The 14049-nt window shown below is 39.4% G+C and overlaps 1 protein-coding gene across 8 annotated transcripts in view; it reads right to left on the minus strand.

The window, feature by feature from the left end:
* The window catches only part of RECK (reversion inducing cysteine rich protein with kazal motifs), an 87437-nt gene that overhangs the window by 29918 nt on the left and 43470 nt on the right, over positions 1–14049 (minus strand). For 6 of the 8 annotated variants that reach the window (XM_063788604.1, XM_024345630.3, XM_024345629.3 and 3 more), the window contains 4 exons: positions 13889–13922; positions 10990–11187; positions 6565–6832; positions 3197–3376 (listed from right to left, as the gene is read on the minus strand). In XM_063788604.1, the coding sequence (XP_063644674.1) occupies positions 3197–3376; positions 6565–6832; positions 10990–11187; positions 13889–13922 (680 nt within the window). Of the gene's footprint in view, positions 1–3196; positions 3377–6564; positions 6833–8343; positions 9354–10989; positions 11188–13888; positions 13923–14049 lie in introns of those variants that run through there. The other 2 variants (XM_024345633.3, XM_024345634.2) reach the window with 2 other exon arrangements.

A 14049-nucleotide genomic window follows, 5' to 3' on the forward strand; every position in this document is an offset into this window, starting at 1 on the left:
TTTCTGTCTTCTTTTGGATGGATCAAGTATTATTTTAGTTTTCCATTTTATATTTCCTATTAGCTTCTTAGCTATACCTCTTTGTGTTGTGTTTTAAATTAGTGGATGCTCTAGGCATAATATATGTCCATTATTTATTATAGTTTTCCTTGAATTAATACTATACAATGTCACAAATAATGTAAGAAACTTATAACGGTATAATTATTTACCTCTCTCTTATCCTTTTTGCTACTGTCATATATCATATATTTTACTTCTATGTATAAATTCCACAATACATTGTTATTATTTTTGCTTTAACCAATTACTTTTGAAAAATAAAATACAAAAGAAAAAAAAAGAAAAAGAAAATAAAGAAAAAATATTTTTCATGTTTACCAACATTTACCAATCCCAGTGCTCTATAGGTCTGAGTTTTTATGTGGCATTTTCCTTCAGACTGAAGAATTTCTTGTAGTGAGAGACTGCTGGCAGAAAATTCTGAGGTTGTTTTTTTTTGTAATATCTAGAAATACCTTTATTTTTGAAGAATATTTTCATTGAATATAAGATTTTTTTTTCTCTGAGTACTTTAAGGATACTACTTGGGATACTACTTGATGGTCTTTGGTTCTCCATTGTTTCTGAAAGGAAGTCACTTGTCATTTTTATTGTTATTCCATCATATGTAAAGTGTCTTTTTTTCTCCCTTTGGTTGTTTTAACTATTTCTCTTTGCCTCTGGTTTTCAACAGTTTGACTATAATGTGCTAGGTGTGTCTCTCTTTGTATTTATCTGACTTAGCGTTTACTAAGGTTTCCCAAAAAGTGGGTTAATGTATTTGATCACATTTGGAAAAATTTCAGCCAAGGTTTAATCAAATATTTTTCTGCTCCTTTCTTTCCTTTCCTTCTGGGTTACTACCACAGATGTTATATCACTTATTCTCTGTGCTTTGGTTTAGATAACTTCTATTGAGCAATCTCCGAGGTCACTGACCTTTTTCTTCTGCTGTGTCTATTTTCCATTCCCTACAATAAATTTATTTTAGATATTGCATTTCTCAGTTTTAGAGTTTCCATGTGGTTTTTTTTTAGAGCTTCCATATCTCACCTATATCTATCTTTACCTGTAGATCTTTCAATATATTTATCATAATTAGATTCTTTATCTGCTAATTTCAATAGTTGGGTCACCAATGGGTATGATTGTATTTTCTCTTAACTATGGGTCATATTTCCTATTTTTCTCATTTCTAGTAATTTTTGATTGTATAATAGACATTATGCATGATACTTTGTGGGATTTAGGATTTTGTTACCTTCTTTGGAGGAATGTTGTTTTCACACCAGCAGGCAGTTAAATTACTGACAAATACCTCCTTCCTCTGGAGGCAGTTTCAGGTTTTGTTAAGGTTTTTCAGCTTTACTCTTAGCTCTTGGATGTCGTATGTACTCCCAAGGTTTGGCCCTTATGGGGTTTACTAGGCCCTTCTAACTTGGCATAATCTGAATTCTAAATCGTCTGCCCAGCAAATGCTAACTGCTATAGTCTATGTTCACCTTCCCCTGGGTTCCTTGTAGTCTCATCCTGCAAAAGTACAATTTAGGAGTCAGCCAAGGACTTAAAAGGAGTCTGTTTATGGATTTTGGGACATTTCTTTTTGTGGTTCCCTCCCTTGTGGGATTTTTTTTTCCTTCAATATCTAGCTTCTCTGGCAGGACCAAACTCTGATGTCTCACTCCTTAGGCCAAGACTGCTGCTTTCTGCTTGAACTCTACTCCCCATGAAAAGAAACTGAAAGTGCCTATGAGGAAGAAGTGCACAAATGTGGCTTTCGCTCAGTGTGGTTTCTATCTTTCAAGAGACGTTGGCCACTCGTGGTGGCTCACGCCTGTAATCCTAGCACTTTGGGAGGCTGAGGCAGGCAGATCACTTGAGATCAGGGGTTCGAAACCAGCCTGGCCAAGATGGTGAAGCCCCGTCTCTACTAAAAATACACACACACAAAAAAATTAGCTGGGCGTGGTGGCAGGCGCCTGTAATCCCAGCTACTTGGGAGGCTGAGGCAGGAGAATTAATTGCTTGAATCCAGGAGGTGGAGGTTGCAGTGAGCCGAGATCATGCCACTATACTCCAGCCTGGGTGACAGAGTGAGATTCTGTCTCAAAAATAATAAAAAAAAAAGATGTAGACCCTCCTGCTTTTGATCAGTCTCCAATACCTTCAAAACAATTGTTCTTTTATATTTTGTGCGGAGTTCATAATTGGTATTGGTAGGACTGTTATTCTCATACAAGCTACTCCACAATGACCAGAAGCCAGACCAGAACTATGTGCCGAAGTCTAACTTTCAAACATTTCAGATGTACTCAATCTCTAAATCAGGTCTTTACTGGCTAATACTCTATCACCAGTTTTAAAGATATCTCAATTTTCTCACTCTTAAGTAATACTCTGAGTACTTTAAAAAAACTAAGACGTGTGTTAGCTTGAAGTAAACACCATCTGACAAAAATATCTAGAACTTCCTTCTGGCCCAATTGAATGATTCTCTTCCCTTTTGCCCTCTTTATTTCTGGGTTGTAACTTATAAATCAGCCACCTCTTCTTTAGTAACTCTCTCTCTCTCGCTTCTGTATGGAGTTCTCTCATTTCGTGCTTCCGGTGCCCTCTTCTGTTTTCTTTGGTTTCTTCAACCATTAACTGTTGATATGCTCCAAGGCTCAGTTCTTGCCTCCTTATTTTTCTAATGATACTTGATACCCTGGGAAAACATCTATTTGAATTGCTTTTGTAAAGAAATATTTTTGTATGAAACAGGAGACTCACAGAGAAGAAACCTCAACCAGTCTCAAGGTCCTTTAAAGTAAACTGTTTAAAAGTGGACATTTGGATGACCAAATAGTTCACAATAATTTATTCTACAATGAATTACTTCCACTGGTGGTACAGTAGAAGGGAGAGGGGACTGACGGCAGAAGAGATTCTTTGAATTCCAGAAGCTTGAGGTATCTCTAGATTGGAAGGGACTTTGTAATAGTGTTTCCTTTCCCAGAGGTGGCTTACCAGATGGAATACTGCATTTAAAGATTAAATCATAAAGAAGACTTTCTTTTAACCCAACAGGAATAAAATCAGAATAAAGTGGTATTTCACTTATTTATAATTAATGATAAAATATTTCCATTCCATGTATAATAATTTGTCTTACCTGTTGTTAAAATTAGTACAGTAAGTAAGGTTTCTACAGCCCAACTGGCAAGGTTCCCGGACATCCGCTAAACAGGTCAACATGGACACTTCCACTGGATTATATTCACAAAAGCGATCAAACTCTTGCCAACTCTGTGTATTGCCCCAGCTCATGCTGTAAAGTTTAGTGCAGAGTTCCCTGAAACAAGAGCACAAATGCAGAAGCCGACATGAGCCAACCAAGTAAATATTTGATTTGCATAAAACTAAAACTCTATGAACTATATACTTTGGAACATATGTGAGAAAAAAAGTAAAAAAACCAAATGACTATTTCCTAGAAACTAGAGCCAGAAAAAGTTGATTGTTTTCCATGGAAAACAGGCTTCTTTTATCACCTACCTTTTCTCTTTTTGTCAAGGTTGCTAGAAATCTCAGTGCCAAATTTAATGTTCAATTACAGTATTTGTGCATCCTTAGTTCCTGGCACAATTATTTCCCCCTATATCTTTCTGATTTCTTTTTTACTTTTACTTAAAGTACATGGTTTTGCCTCCACAAAGATATATTCCCTTATATTTATGTTCAGTCACAGACGGTAAAACTAGGACATGGTCCTCTGACTTCTTTTAAGAAGCATGATAGACTTAGGGTACATTAGTTTCTCCCTGAAAAACTATACTAAAGCCATTTGTATTCCCTAAGATATTCCAAAGCCTCTATGTACTATTGTAATACACAATCTTCTTATTTTTAGTACTCAATGATTACAAAGCAACTTAAGTATGTGTATATAGCTAAAACATTTATACCATTTCTAAAGTGCTCTCACACATGATATTCATTTTATTTATAAAATACATGTTTACAATAAAATTTTCATATTATTGAAATATACAAAATTATAAGTAAAAATTTTCATTCACCTTATATTTTGACTGTCATATTTACCCCTATGACAAAGATATCTTTACTTTTACATTTGTTCATTCACCCCACCAATGTTTATTGAGTGTCTATTTTGTGTGAGGGCCTGTTGAAAGCACTGGAAATACAATGGTGAATAAAACAGACAAGGTCCCTGCTATCAGTGAGGCTTACACATTATGGGAATAAGGAAGCTGTGATCAAGTTACATCAGGTACTTCGATCTGGAAGCTTTCTTTTTCCTAGTCCTTAACTTTCTTTCTTTTTTGTTTTGTTTTTAGAGACAGAGTCTCACTCTGTCACCCAGTCTGGAGTGCAGTGGCGTGATCTCGGCTGACTGCAGCCTCTGCCTCCTGGGTTCAAGTGAGTCTAGTGCCTCAGCCTCCCAAGCAGCTGAGATTATAGGCATCTGCCACCACACCTGGCTAATTTGTGTGTGTGTGTGTGTGTGTGTGTGTATTTTTAGTAGAGATGGGGTTTTGCCATGTTGACCAGGCTGGTCTGGAACTCTTGACCTCAGGCGATCCATCTGCCTCACCCTGGAATTACAGGCGTGAGTCACTGCATCTGGCTAGTCCTTAACTTTCTATAGGTTGGGTATCCCTCATCTGAAATGCTTGGGACCCAAATTTTGGATTTTTTTTGGATTTTAGAATACTTGTATATACCTAATGAGATATTTTGGGGCTAGGACCCAAGTCTAAACACGACATTCATTTATGTTCATATATACCTTATACACATAGCCTGAAGGTAATCTTATACAGTATTTTAAATAATTTTGTGCATGATACAAACTTTTGACTGCATTTTGACTGTGACCCATCACATGAGGTCAGGTGTGGAATTTTCCACTTGTGGTGTCATGTCAGCACTCAAAACGTTTCTGATTTTGGAGCATTTTGGATTTCAGATTTTTGGATTAAGGGTGGTCAATCTGTATTTGCCTTGGACAGGTTATTTAACATCTCATAGTTAGTTTATTAAGTGTAAAAGAAAAATTACATAAATTTCTCCAATTATCTCCTAAGGTTTTATGAAGATGAAATCTGATGAAAATGCAAGCCTTCAGCAAACCATAAAACCCTGTATCAAGGTTAGAGAGAGGGAAAAGCCTTCCTTACTGAAGCTCTTTTGGGACAACACAGCCATTCCAACCTCTAGTGACTCTATGTAGGTGTAAACTTTTTTGTGGGCATTCAAAGAAACACTCAGCATCCTTCCCATAAATATATTTATTAACTTCTACAAGCAATCTAATTTCCTTAATTACAAGCCTAATTTAATTTCCCTTTAAGCCTTTTTGTTAATTTTCTTTGGAGATTTTTCATGTCTTTCATTTATTTATTTGGAGAGTCTCGCTCTTTTTCATGTCTTTAATTAATTAATTTATTTATTTTGAGACGGAGTCTTCACTGTGTCACTCAGGCTGGAGTGCAGTGGCGCAATCTCAGCTCACTGCAACCTCTGCCTCCCAGGTCCAAGTGATTCTTCTGCCTCAGCCTCTCAAGTAGCTGGAATTACAGGCATGTGCCACCACGCCCAGCTAAATTTTGTATATTTTTTAGTAGAGACAGGGTTTCACCATATTGGCCAGGCTGGTCTCAAACTCCTGATCTCAGGTGATCCCCTGCCTCAGCCTCCTGAAGTGTTGGGATTACAGGCATGAGCCACCGCGCCCGACCTTCATGTCTTTTAAAAAATTTGCCAAAGTTTGATTGACAATTACCAAAGTCTGATGAGCTATTCTAGGCAAAATTTTTTGCTAAAGGTCCATTCAATTTAGAAACCACAGGAAAGATTGTTTTACGCCTGGTATCTTATATTCATTTCAGGATATCCTAGTAACATGGGGTCCCTTTTTACCCCAGATATCTCTAATAAAGCACATTTCTATTGTACCTGTGTTCTACCATGATCTTAGGTATCTCCATTTGTTTTTGTCTCTAGACTGCAATTCCTACATCCTATATTTGTATTGTTAATTTTTCATCTCTAAGTGTATCACCCAGATGAATGCCAATATGCTACCACCTAACTCTGGTTATAAGTGTTAACCCAGGTTATCCACCAATATAATAAAAAGTTCAAAGTTTCATGATTTAATAAAGAGAATGTCCCTTAGATGTCAGATCAAAACATCTTCTAAACTGTAAGCTTACTTAATGATCTCTATAAGGATAGAATTCATCTATTGCATCATCTTAAATATTTACTACCCTGCCAATGCTAATCCTCCACACCCCAAAACACAGAGCTTTTAGCACTCAATATACAGAACAATGTTTTGTATACGGTACACAATGCTCAATACACATTTGTTGGATGAAATAATATTTTATATTTTCTAAATGCTAAACCTATACCACGTAAGAATATAACACACATTTGCTAGGCTTAAAATCATTAATTAAAATGCCATTTTCTGCTGATTTTGGTAAAGGAAAATGAAATACTAACCTACATGTTGAAGTGTTTGCTTTAGAACAACAATGCAATTTAGCCCCATCGAGGCCTGTAGAGGGAGGAGGGTGTACAGTGACTCCAGGGTGAACAGATTGTGAGCTTTCAAGAAAACATTGCCAAAGAGGATCTTGAGGCAAGGGCTGGGTCTTACAACCCTCGATGAGACCATCAACAATCTCCATTTCCGTTTTCTTGGACATCAGGATTCTCTTGCAGGCATTTTGGCAAGCATGGTCTTCAGCTCTGTCACAGCAATATAAACCTACATTTTCAGAATATAAGTGGCTTAATTAGCTGTTTTTTGTTTGTTTGTTTTTATTATACTTTAAGTTCTGGGATACATGTGCAGAATGTGCAGATTTGTTACATAGGTATACACATGCCATGGTGGTTTGCTGAACCCATCAACCTGTCATCTACATTAGGTATTTCTCCTAATGCTATCCCTCCCCTAGCCCCCAACTCCCTGACAGGCCCTGGTGTGTGATGTTCCCCTCCCTGTGTCCATGTGTTCTCATAGTTCAACTCCCACTTATGAGTGAGAACATGCAGTATTTTGTTTTCTGTTCTTGTGTTAGTTTGCTGAGAATGTTGGTTTCCAGCTTCATCCATGTCCCTGCAAAGGACATGAACTCATCCTTTTTTATGGCTGCATAGTATTCCACGGTGTAGATGTGCCACATTTTCTTTATTCAGTCTGTCACTGATGGGCATTTGGGTTGGTTCGAAGTCTTTGCTACTGTGAATAGTGCTGCAATAAACATATGTGTGCATGTTTTTTTTTCTTTTTTTGTCATGCTCTGCTTAGCACAGAACATGGCAGTGTAGTGGAAGCCATTACTACTCTTAGTTATATGTCAGTATTTGCAGAATACAGGCCCTACCAAATTCTCTATCACTTTGCAGTGTAGCAAAAAGGTGAGGAGCTTTAGGTGGACAAGGTATCTATTACCAGAATTCACCACTGTCTCCAATCATGGCATCTTTAGCACCATCCTTACAAAAATGAAAGGCCATCCTACACCTAAGAAGTCCTCACAGGAGAGGTATTTGATATTCCTAGAAAAGGTATTGTAGATGAAACTGGAATTATTTCCTGCTAGAAACAATTACCTAAAAGGGATTATGTTCTTGACATGAGAGAAATGACTAATTTTTATAGCAACAAACACAAACACCATATTGAGAGGTGAAGCCGGCTGGGCCTCTGGGTCAGGTGGGGACTTGGAGAACTTTTCTGGCTAGCTAAAGGTTTGTAAAGGTAGCAATCAGCACTCTGTAAAAATAGACCAATCAGCACTCTGTAAAACGGACCAATCAGCAGGATGTGGGCGGGGCCAAATAAGGGAATAAAAGCTGGCCACCCGAGCCAGCAGTGGCAACCTGCTCCAGTCCCTTTCCATGCTGTGGAAGCTTTGTTCTTTCACTCTTCACAATAAATCTTGTTGCTGCTCACTCTTTGGGTCGGCACTACCTTTATGAGCTGTAACACTCACTGCGAAGGTCTGCGGCTTCACTCCTGAAGTCAGCGAGACCATGAACCCACTGGGAGGAACAAACAACTCTGGATGCCACCTTTAAGAGCTGTAACACTCACTGCGAAGGTCTGTGGCTTCACTCTTGAAGTCAGCGAGACCAAGAACCCACCGGAAGGAACCAATTCCGGACACAATATTTCATCACATTCCAGGACCACATAAAGCTTTTATATATCTTATGCTAATTAATCTAAGTTGTAACGTAAATAACACAGTAGCGAACTCTGACAAGATATCAGTTTGGCTCTGCCTTTAATTTTCTCAAAGAATCAGAAATAAAAAAACACTTTCAACCATATTACAGAATTCAGAAGGGCTTCTTTGAAGTAGTTTTCTCTGACTTTGGAAGAAATCTGTGCATATCTGTTTGGCGCCTTCTTTTCCAGATTCCTCTGTATTGGCAAAGATGGAGACGGTTGTTCTACCCTTAAAACCTCTTTCTGCTTTTTTATTGAGCTGCCATCTCCTTAGCTCCAGCAGTACCTCGTATAGACTAAATGTCAGAGAGCACAGATCTGCCTTTAAAACAAATGAAGGTTATTGGGGCAATGCTTCATCCTCTGATTTTGACCACACAGCTACACCAAAGGATGTCAAAAGCCATTAGAGTTCTGATTTAGATGGTGGCCAAACAAGGCACACAGTACTGCTATTGAGTTACAAAAAACAAGTCTTTCTTTCTTTTCGTCTTTTTTTTTCCCCCCGAGGCAGGGTCTTGCTTTGTTGCCCTGGCTGGAGTGCAGTGAAGTGATGATGGCTCACTGCAACCTTGAACTCTTGGGCTCAAGCGATCCTCCAGCATCAGCCTCCTGAGGAGCTGGGTGTGTCACCACACCCAGCTAATTATTATTATTTTTTTTTGTAGAGCTGGGTTCTCACTTTGTTACCCAGGCTGGTCTCAAACTCTTGGCCTCAAGCGATTCTCCTGCCTCAGCATCACAAAGCGCTGAGATTACAGACATAAGCCACAGAGCCTCTTTCAATATCCCAGTGTAAATCAAAACACTGACATCTTATAAATCAGTCTTTGGTCAGTTTGGTCAATCAGTCAGTTTTTATAAATCTGGTCACCTCTAGGTGAAGAAAATGGATTCCAGGATGTACAAAGCGGAGACTCTGAAGAGCCATTTCAGGTGCAGTTTCATCAGGAGGCCCTAATTTTTAAAAGATATCAGGCTCTCTTCTCATTGTTATGACTTTTTAATTACAAAAGTAATAATTGCTCATTGGCAAAAAATTCAAACACTGTGGAAAATATATAAAGTGAAACAATTAGGTATAAACTAAAAATGTATCACACTATATTTTTAGTTCTGTGATTTACTTTTTTTTTGCTTAATACATCTTGGACTTCACTATTTTTTAGAGACAGGGTTTTGCTCTGTCACCCAGGCTGGAGTGCAGTGGCACAATAATAATTCACTGCAGCCTTGACCTCCTGGGCTCAAGCCATCTTCCTGTCTCTACCTCTCCAGTAGCTAGGACTACAGCTATGTGCCACCATGCCCAGTTAATTTTTTAAATTTTTGGAGACATAGGGTCTCACTATGTCGTCCAGGCTGGTCTTGAACTTTTGACCTCAGGCAATCCTCCCATCTAGGCCTCCCACAGTGCTAAGGTTACAGGTGTGAGCCACTATGCTGGCCAACTCGGACGGGCCTACCTTCCTTCCTTCCTTCCTTCCTTCCTTCCTTCCTTCCTTCCTCCCTCCCTCCCTTCCTCCCTTCATCCCTTCCTTCCTTCTTCCTTCCTGACGATGTCTGGTCTGTTGCCCAGGCTAGAGTGCTGTGGCACAATCTCGGCTCAATGCAACCTCCACCTCCAAGTTTCAATCAATTCTCCTGCCTCAGCCTCCCGAGTAGCTGGGATTACAGGCATGTGCCACCACACCTGGCTGATTTTTGTATTTTTAGTAGAGATAGGGTTTCAACATGTTGGTCAGGTTGTTCTTGAACTCCTGACCTCAGGTGATCTGCCCACCTCAGCCTCCCAAAGTGCTGGGATTACAGGCGTGAGCCACCGTGCCTGGCCTTTTTGTTTTGTTTTGTTTTTTTAGACAGGCTCTCTCTCTGTCATCCAGACTGGAGTGCAGTGGTAGGATCTTGGCTCACTGCAACCTCAGCCTCCCAGGTTCATGTGATTCTCCAGCCTCAGCCTCCCAAGAAGCTGGGATCACAAGCGTGTGAACCTGGCTAATTTCTGTATTTTTTGTAGAGACGGGGTTTCACCATGTTGCCCAGGCTGGTCTCAAACTCCTGAGCGCAAAACGATCTGCCTGTCTTGGCTTCTCAAAGTGCTGGGATTACAGGCATGAGCGACCACACTCAGCCTTGGACTTCTACGTAAGAAGTCCTTTTTTTTTGTTGGTTGCCAAGTGTTATTATTCTATAGGTATGCCGTAATTTACTTAATCAATTTTAATCAATGCTGTTTTGATGGATGTTTGGGTTATTTGTCATTTTTCTCTATTATACCAGCATTGTAGTGAACATTGTTTATATGCATATATATTTATTTTTGCAAATTTATGTAAGTTTTCTTATGAGATAAATTCTGAGAAATGGAACTGCTAGATCAGAAGCTTATGATAATTTGAAATCCTAATGGTCATTACCCAACTTCCCTCTAAAAAATCCATATCAGTGAACTCTCCCACCCTCAGAATTGAGAATTCCTGTTTCCTCATACCCTCTACAGTTTCATCTTTCTTGGCCCCTTTTGGCTGTGACAATATTCTTCAATCTGCCAAATCTAAATACCAAAGGAAGTCTGATATTTCTCAAATGACCCAGACTGCAGATATCTACAAGAACGTATCACTTCTTTTTACAAACGATTTTACCAAAGATTGAAATGAGAAGAATATGTCCCTTTTACTTACTATCCGTTGGGTTCCTCATTGGATAAGATTGAGTATAATTGTTCACACAATGTATTAATTGTGGACTAATAGAGGCGCAATAATTTTCCACTGCTTTTATCTGAGATGGACCAGGAGAAGAGTCTGTTCGAAAAATGGCTTGACAGTATTCTCGGCAGTTTGTGTGATGACCTGCATAACTGCAACAAACCGAGCCCACTATGGAGAAAAAAAGAGAAGGCACTGAAATGGAAACAGCTTTTTGTTAACATTAAATCATCATCATAATGATGGAACAATATGTCTTTCTAAATTTGAGAAATAAAACCATGCCACAGACGATGAACACTTAAAATCGGCACTTCTGTAGGTATACTCATGGGGACGTTCAAGTGCTCACTAGTGTAATAAAGTCATTAATCATCAACTTACAGTCTATAGTCCAGTGGTTCTCCACAGGAACAGTATCACACCCCACAAGGAGTTGGACTACGACTGGCATTTAGTACATGAGGGTTAGGGCTGCTAAACGTCTTGCAATGCATAGGACAGTCTCAGACAACAAACACTGTCTCTCAAAATGCCAAGAGTGCCCATGTTGAAAACCAGTGAAGCAGTGTCTTTCTGTGTTAGATTTGTAGAGGTTTATAAACACAAAGCAAAGCAAAACCAAACCAAACCAAAATAAAACAAAACCCCAAATCCCTCACATTTATAAAACAGGGCCAGTAAAAACTAAGTGATGTAAGGACCATTTAATAAATTTGACATTTATATAACTGTATATCTTGAAACAAAATCCCAAAAGTTCTATACAGTTTGAACATCTATCTGTAAGAGTTTGCCTAAATTGAGATAGACTTCATCTCACAATTGATATGTCCTGCTTCAACACTGAAAAGAAAACTCATTTGAAATAAATATTACTCTGGATTTATTTATTTAAAAAATCAATGGGCTGCCATTTAAGGTATTTTGGGAGAGCTAGATGAGTAGCTGGGGGTGCAGATGTGGGATCTGTAAAGGAGAAGAACAAGAACCCCTCACAGGAATCTAAGGGAGTCTGTGGGAGGGTGAAGGTAGAGGTATGGGAGGAAGAGGTTAAGAGAAAGCAGGGGGGTCAGGTGCTGTGGCTCACATCTATAATCCCAGTACTTTGGAAGTCCAGGAGTTTGAGACCAGCCTGGGCAAAATGTTGAAACCCCATCTATACCTAAAATACAAAAATTAGCTGGGTGCAGTGGCATGTGCCTGTGGTCCCAACTACTAGGGAGGTTGAGGTAGAAGGATGGTTTGAGCCCAGGAGGCGGAGGTTGCAGTAAGCCAAGATCTCGCCACCACACTCTAGCCTCAGCAACACAGCCAAATCTTGTCTCAAAAAGAAAAAAGGAGAGAGAGAGAGAGAGAAAGCAGGGAGGAAATTCTTGATAATTATTAGGGATAGATATGGAGGAACCAGAATCAGGTTTCTGGTGAATTCCAAAGACCCATGAGCAGGGATTCAGGTGACTTCCAGAAATAATGATAATGATAATAATAAAGTCATAACCAAAGAAACTGAACTAGGACTGAACTGATATAGGACAAGTCTCAGTTTCCCAGACCAGGAAACTATTCCATACCTACTGTACCGCCTCTTTTAAACTTGCAACTACTACCAAACTTATTGTGTTTATTGCCAAAGAGTTCATTTTCTTCACAAAGAACAAATTTTTTTTTTTTTTTTTTGGAGACACAGTCTCACTCTGTCCCCTGGCTGGAGTGCAGTGGCGCGATCTTGGCTTACTGCAACCTCTGCCTCCTGGGTTCAAGCGATTCTCCTGCCTCAGCCTCTCTAGTAGCTGGGATTACAGGCACGTGCCACCACGCCCAGCTAATTTTTGTATTTTTAGTAGAGATGGGTTTTCACCATATTGGCCAGGCTGGTCTCAAACTCCTGACCTCAAGTGATCCACCTGTCTCTGCCTCGCAAAGTGCTGGGGTTACAGGCATGAGCCACAGCGCCCGGCCAAAGAACAATGATTAATGGCTGCATTTATCACTGTAAACCTCAGTGAGGATACATTGGGGGTGGTGGTGGGGAATGGTGAGGACATATAAGAACAGACACATAGGAACAGGACAAGATGCCTATCTTCTGATTCCTCCATTCAGCTGGCTTTTTCACCAGTGTGGGAGGGCATAAGATTACATGCCTGAGACTACCTGGAAAATCTTGAACTAAGCCCCAGTTAGAAAGGATAGAAGATAAATTACAGACAGCAAATGTTTCTTATCCTTCAATATACTTTCCTGCTGAGCTAAAGAACTCTTTGTTCCTTACATGTGTTTTCCCATCTCTAACTGCTCTCACTGTTCCCTTCACCTGTAAGCCCTTCCTCCAATCTCCATTTCCTTCATTCTCCACTGTTCACATCTTACCCATCCTTCATGGCCGGGATCAGCTACCAACTCCATGAAGCCACCTCTAAGTACCCCTGCAGAATATGATCCCTTCTTTCTCTGAACTCCTGGAGCACTTTATCCAGTGACACTATCTCATATCCTACCATATCCCAGCGTTCTTTGTGTACAGGTCGTGTCCTCCACAGATGTGTGTCTGCCCCACACTGACCAAGTACTCAATCAACGTCTGTTGAATGAACTGAGACGTAGCACTCGGCAAGTGCTACATTATATAGCATGGGTGTACTTAACTTCTGAAAATGGGCCTATTTATTGGGTTGTGATCATCCTCTAGCACACTGAGCTTTAGTATCTGCATTGTAGATCTACAATTAAGACATGGGAATTGTTATAATACATGAATGACCTAAATACACCATGGGAAAGAGCCTATCGGAATCCTGCTGTGCACATTGCTTCAGATGGCTAATTATATCTTTGGACTGTTTGTACAACCATTGACAAATATACTTACTTTCATTTCTGCTAATGCAACTGAAAAGAGCATTCTGTAAATTGAAGAAAAACAAATAAACAGAAATTAACAACCAGAGAGAATTTGTAATTTAATTCCACTTTATGGTTACATGGAAATCATGATATTAAAACTATTTAATTCTTCTCTAAATCCAAGAC

Source organism: Pan troglodytes, chromosome 11 (genome assembly GCF_028858775.2).
Source record: "Pan troglodytes isolate AG18354 chromosome 11, NHGRI_mPanTro3-v2.0_pri, whole genome shotgun sequence".
Taxonomy (NCBI): Eukaryota; Metazoa; Chordata; class Mammalia; order Primates; family Hominidae; genus Pan; species Pan troglodytes.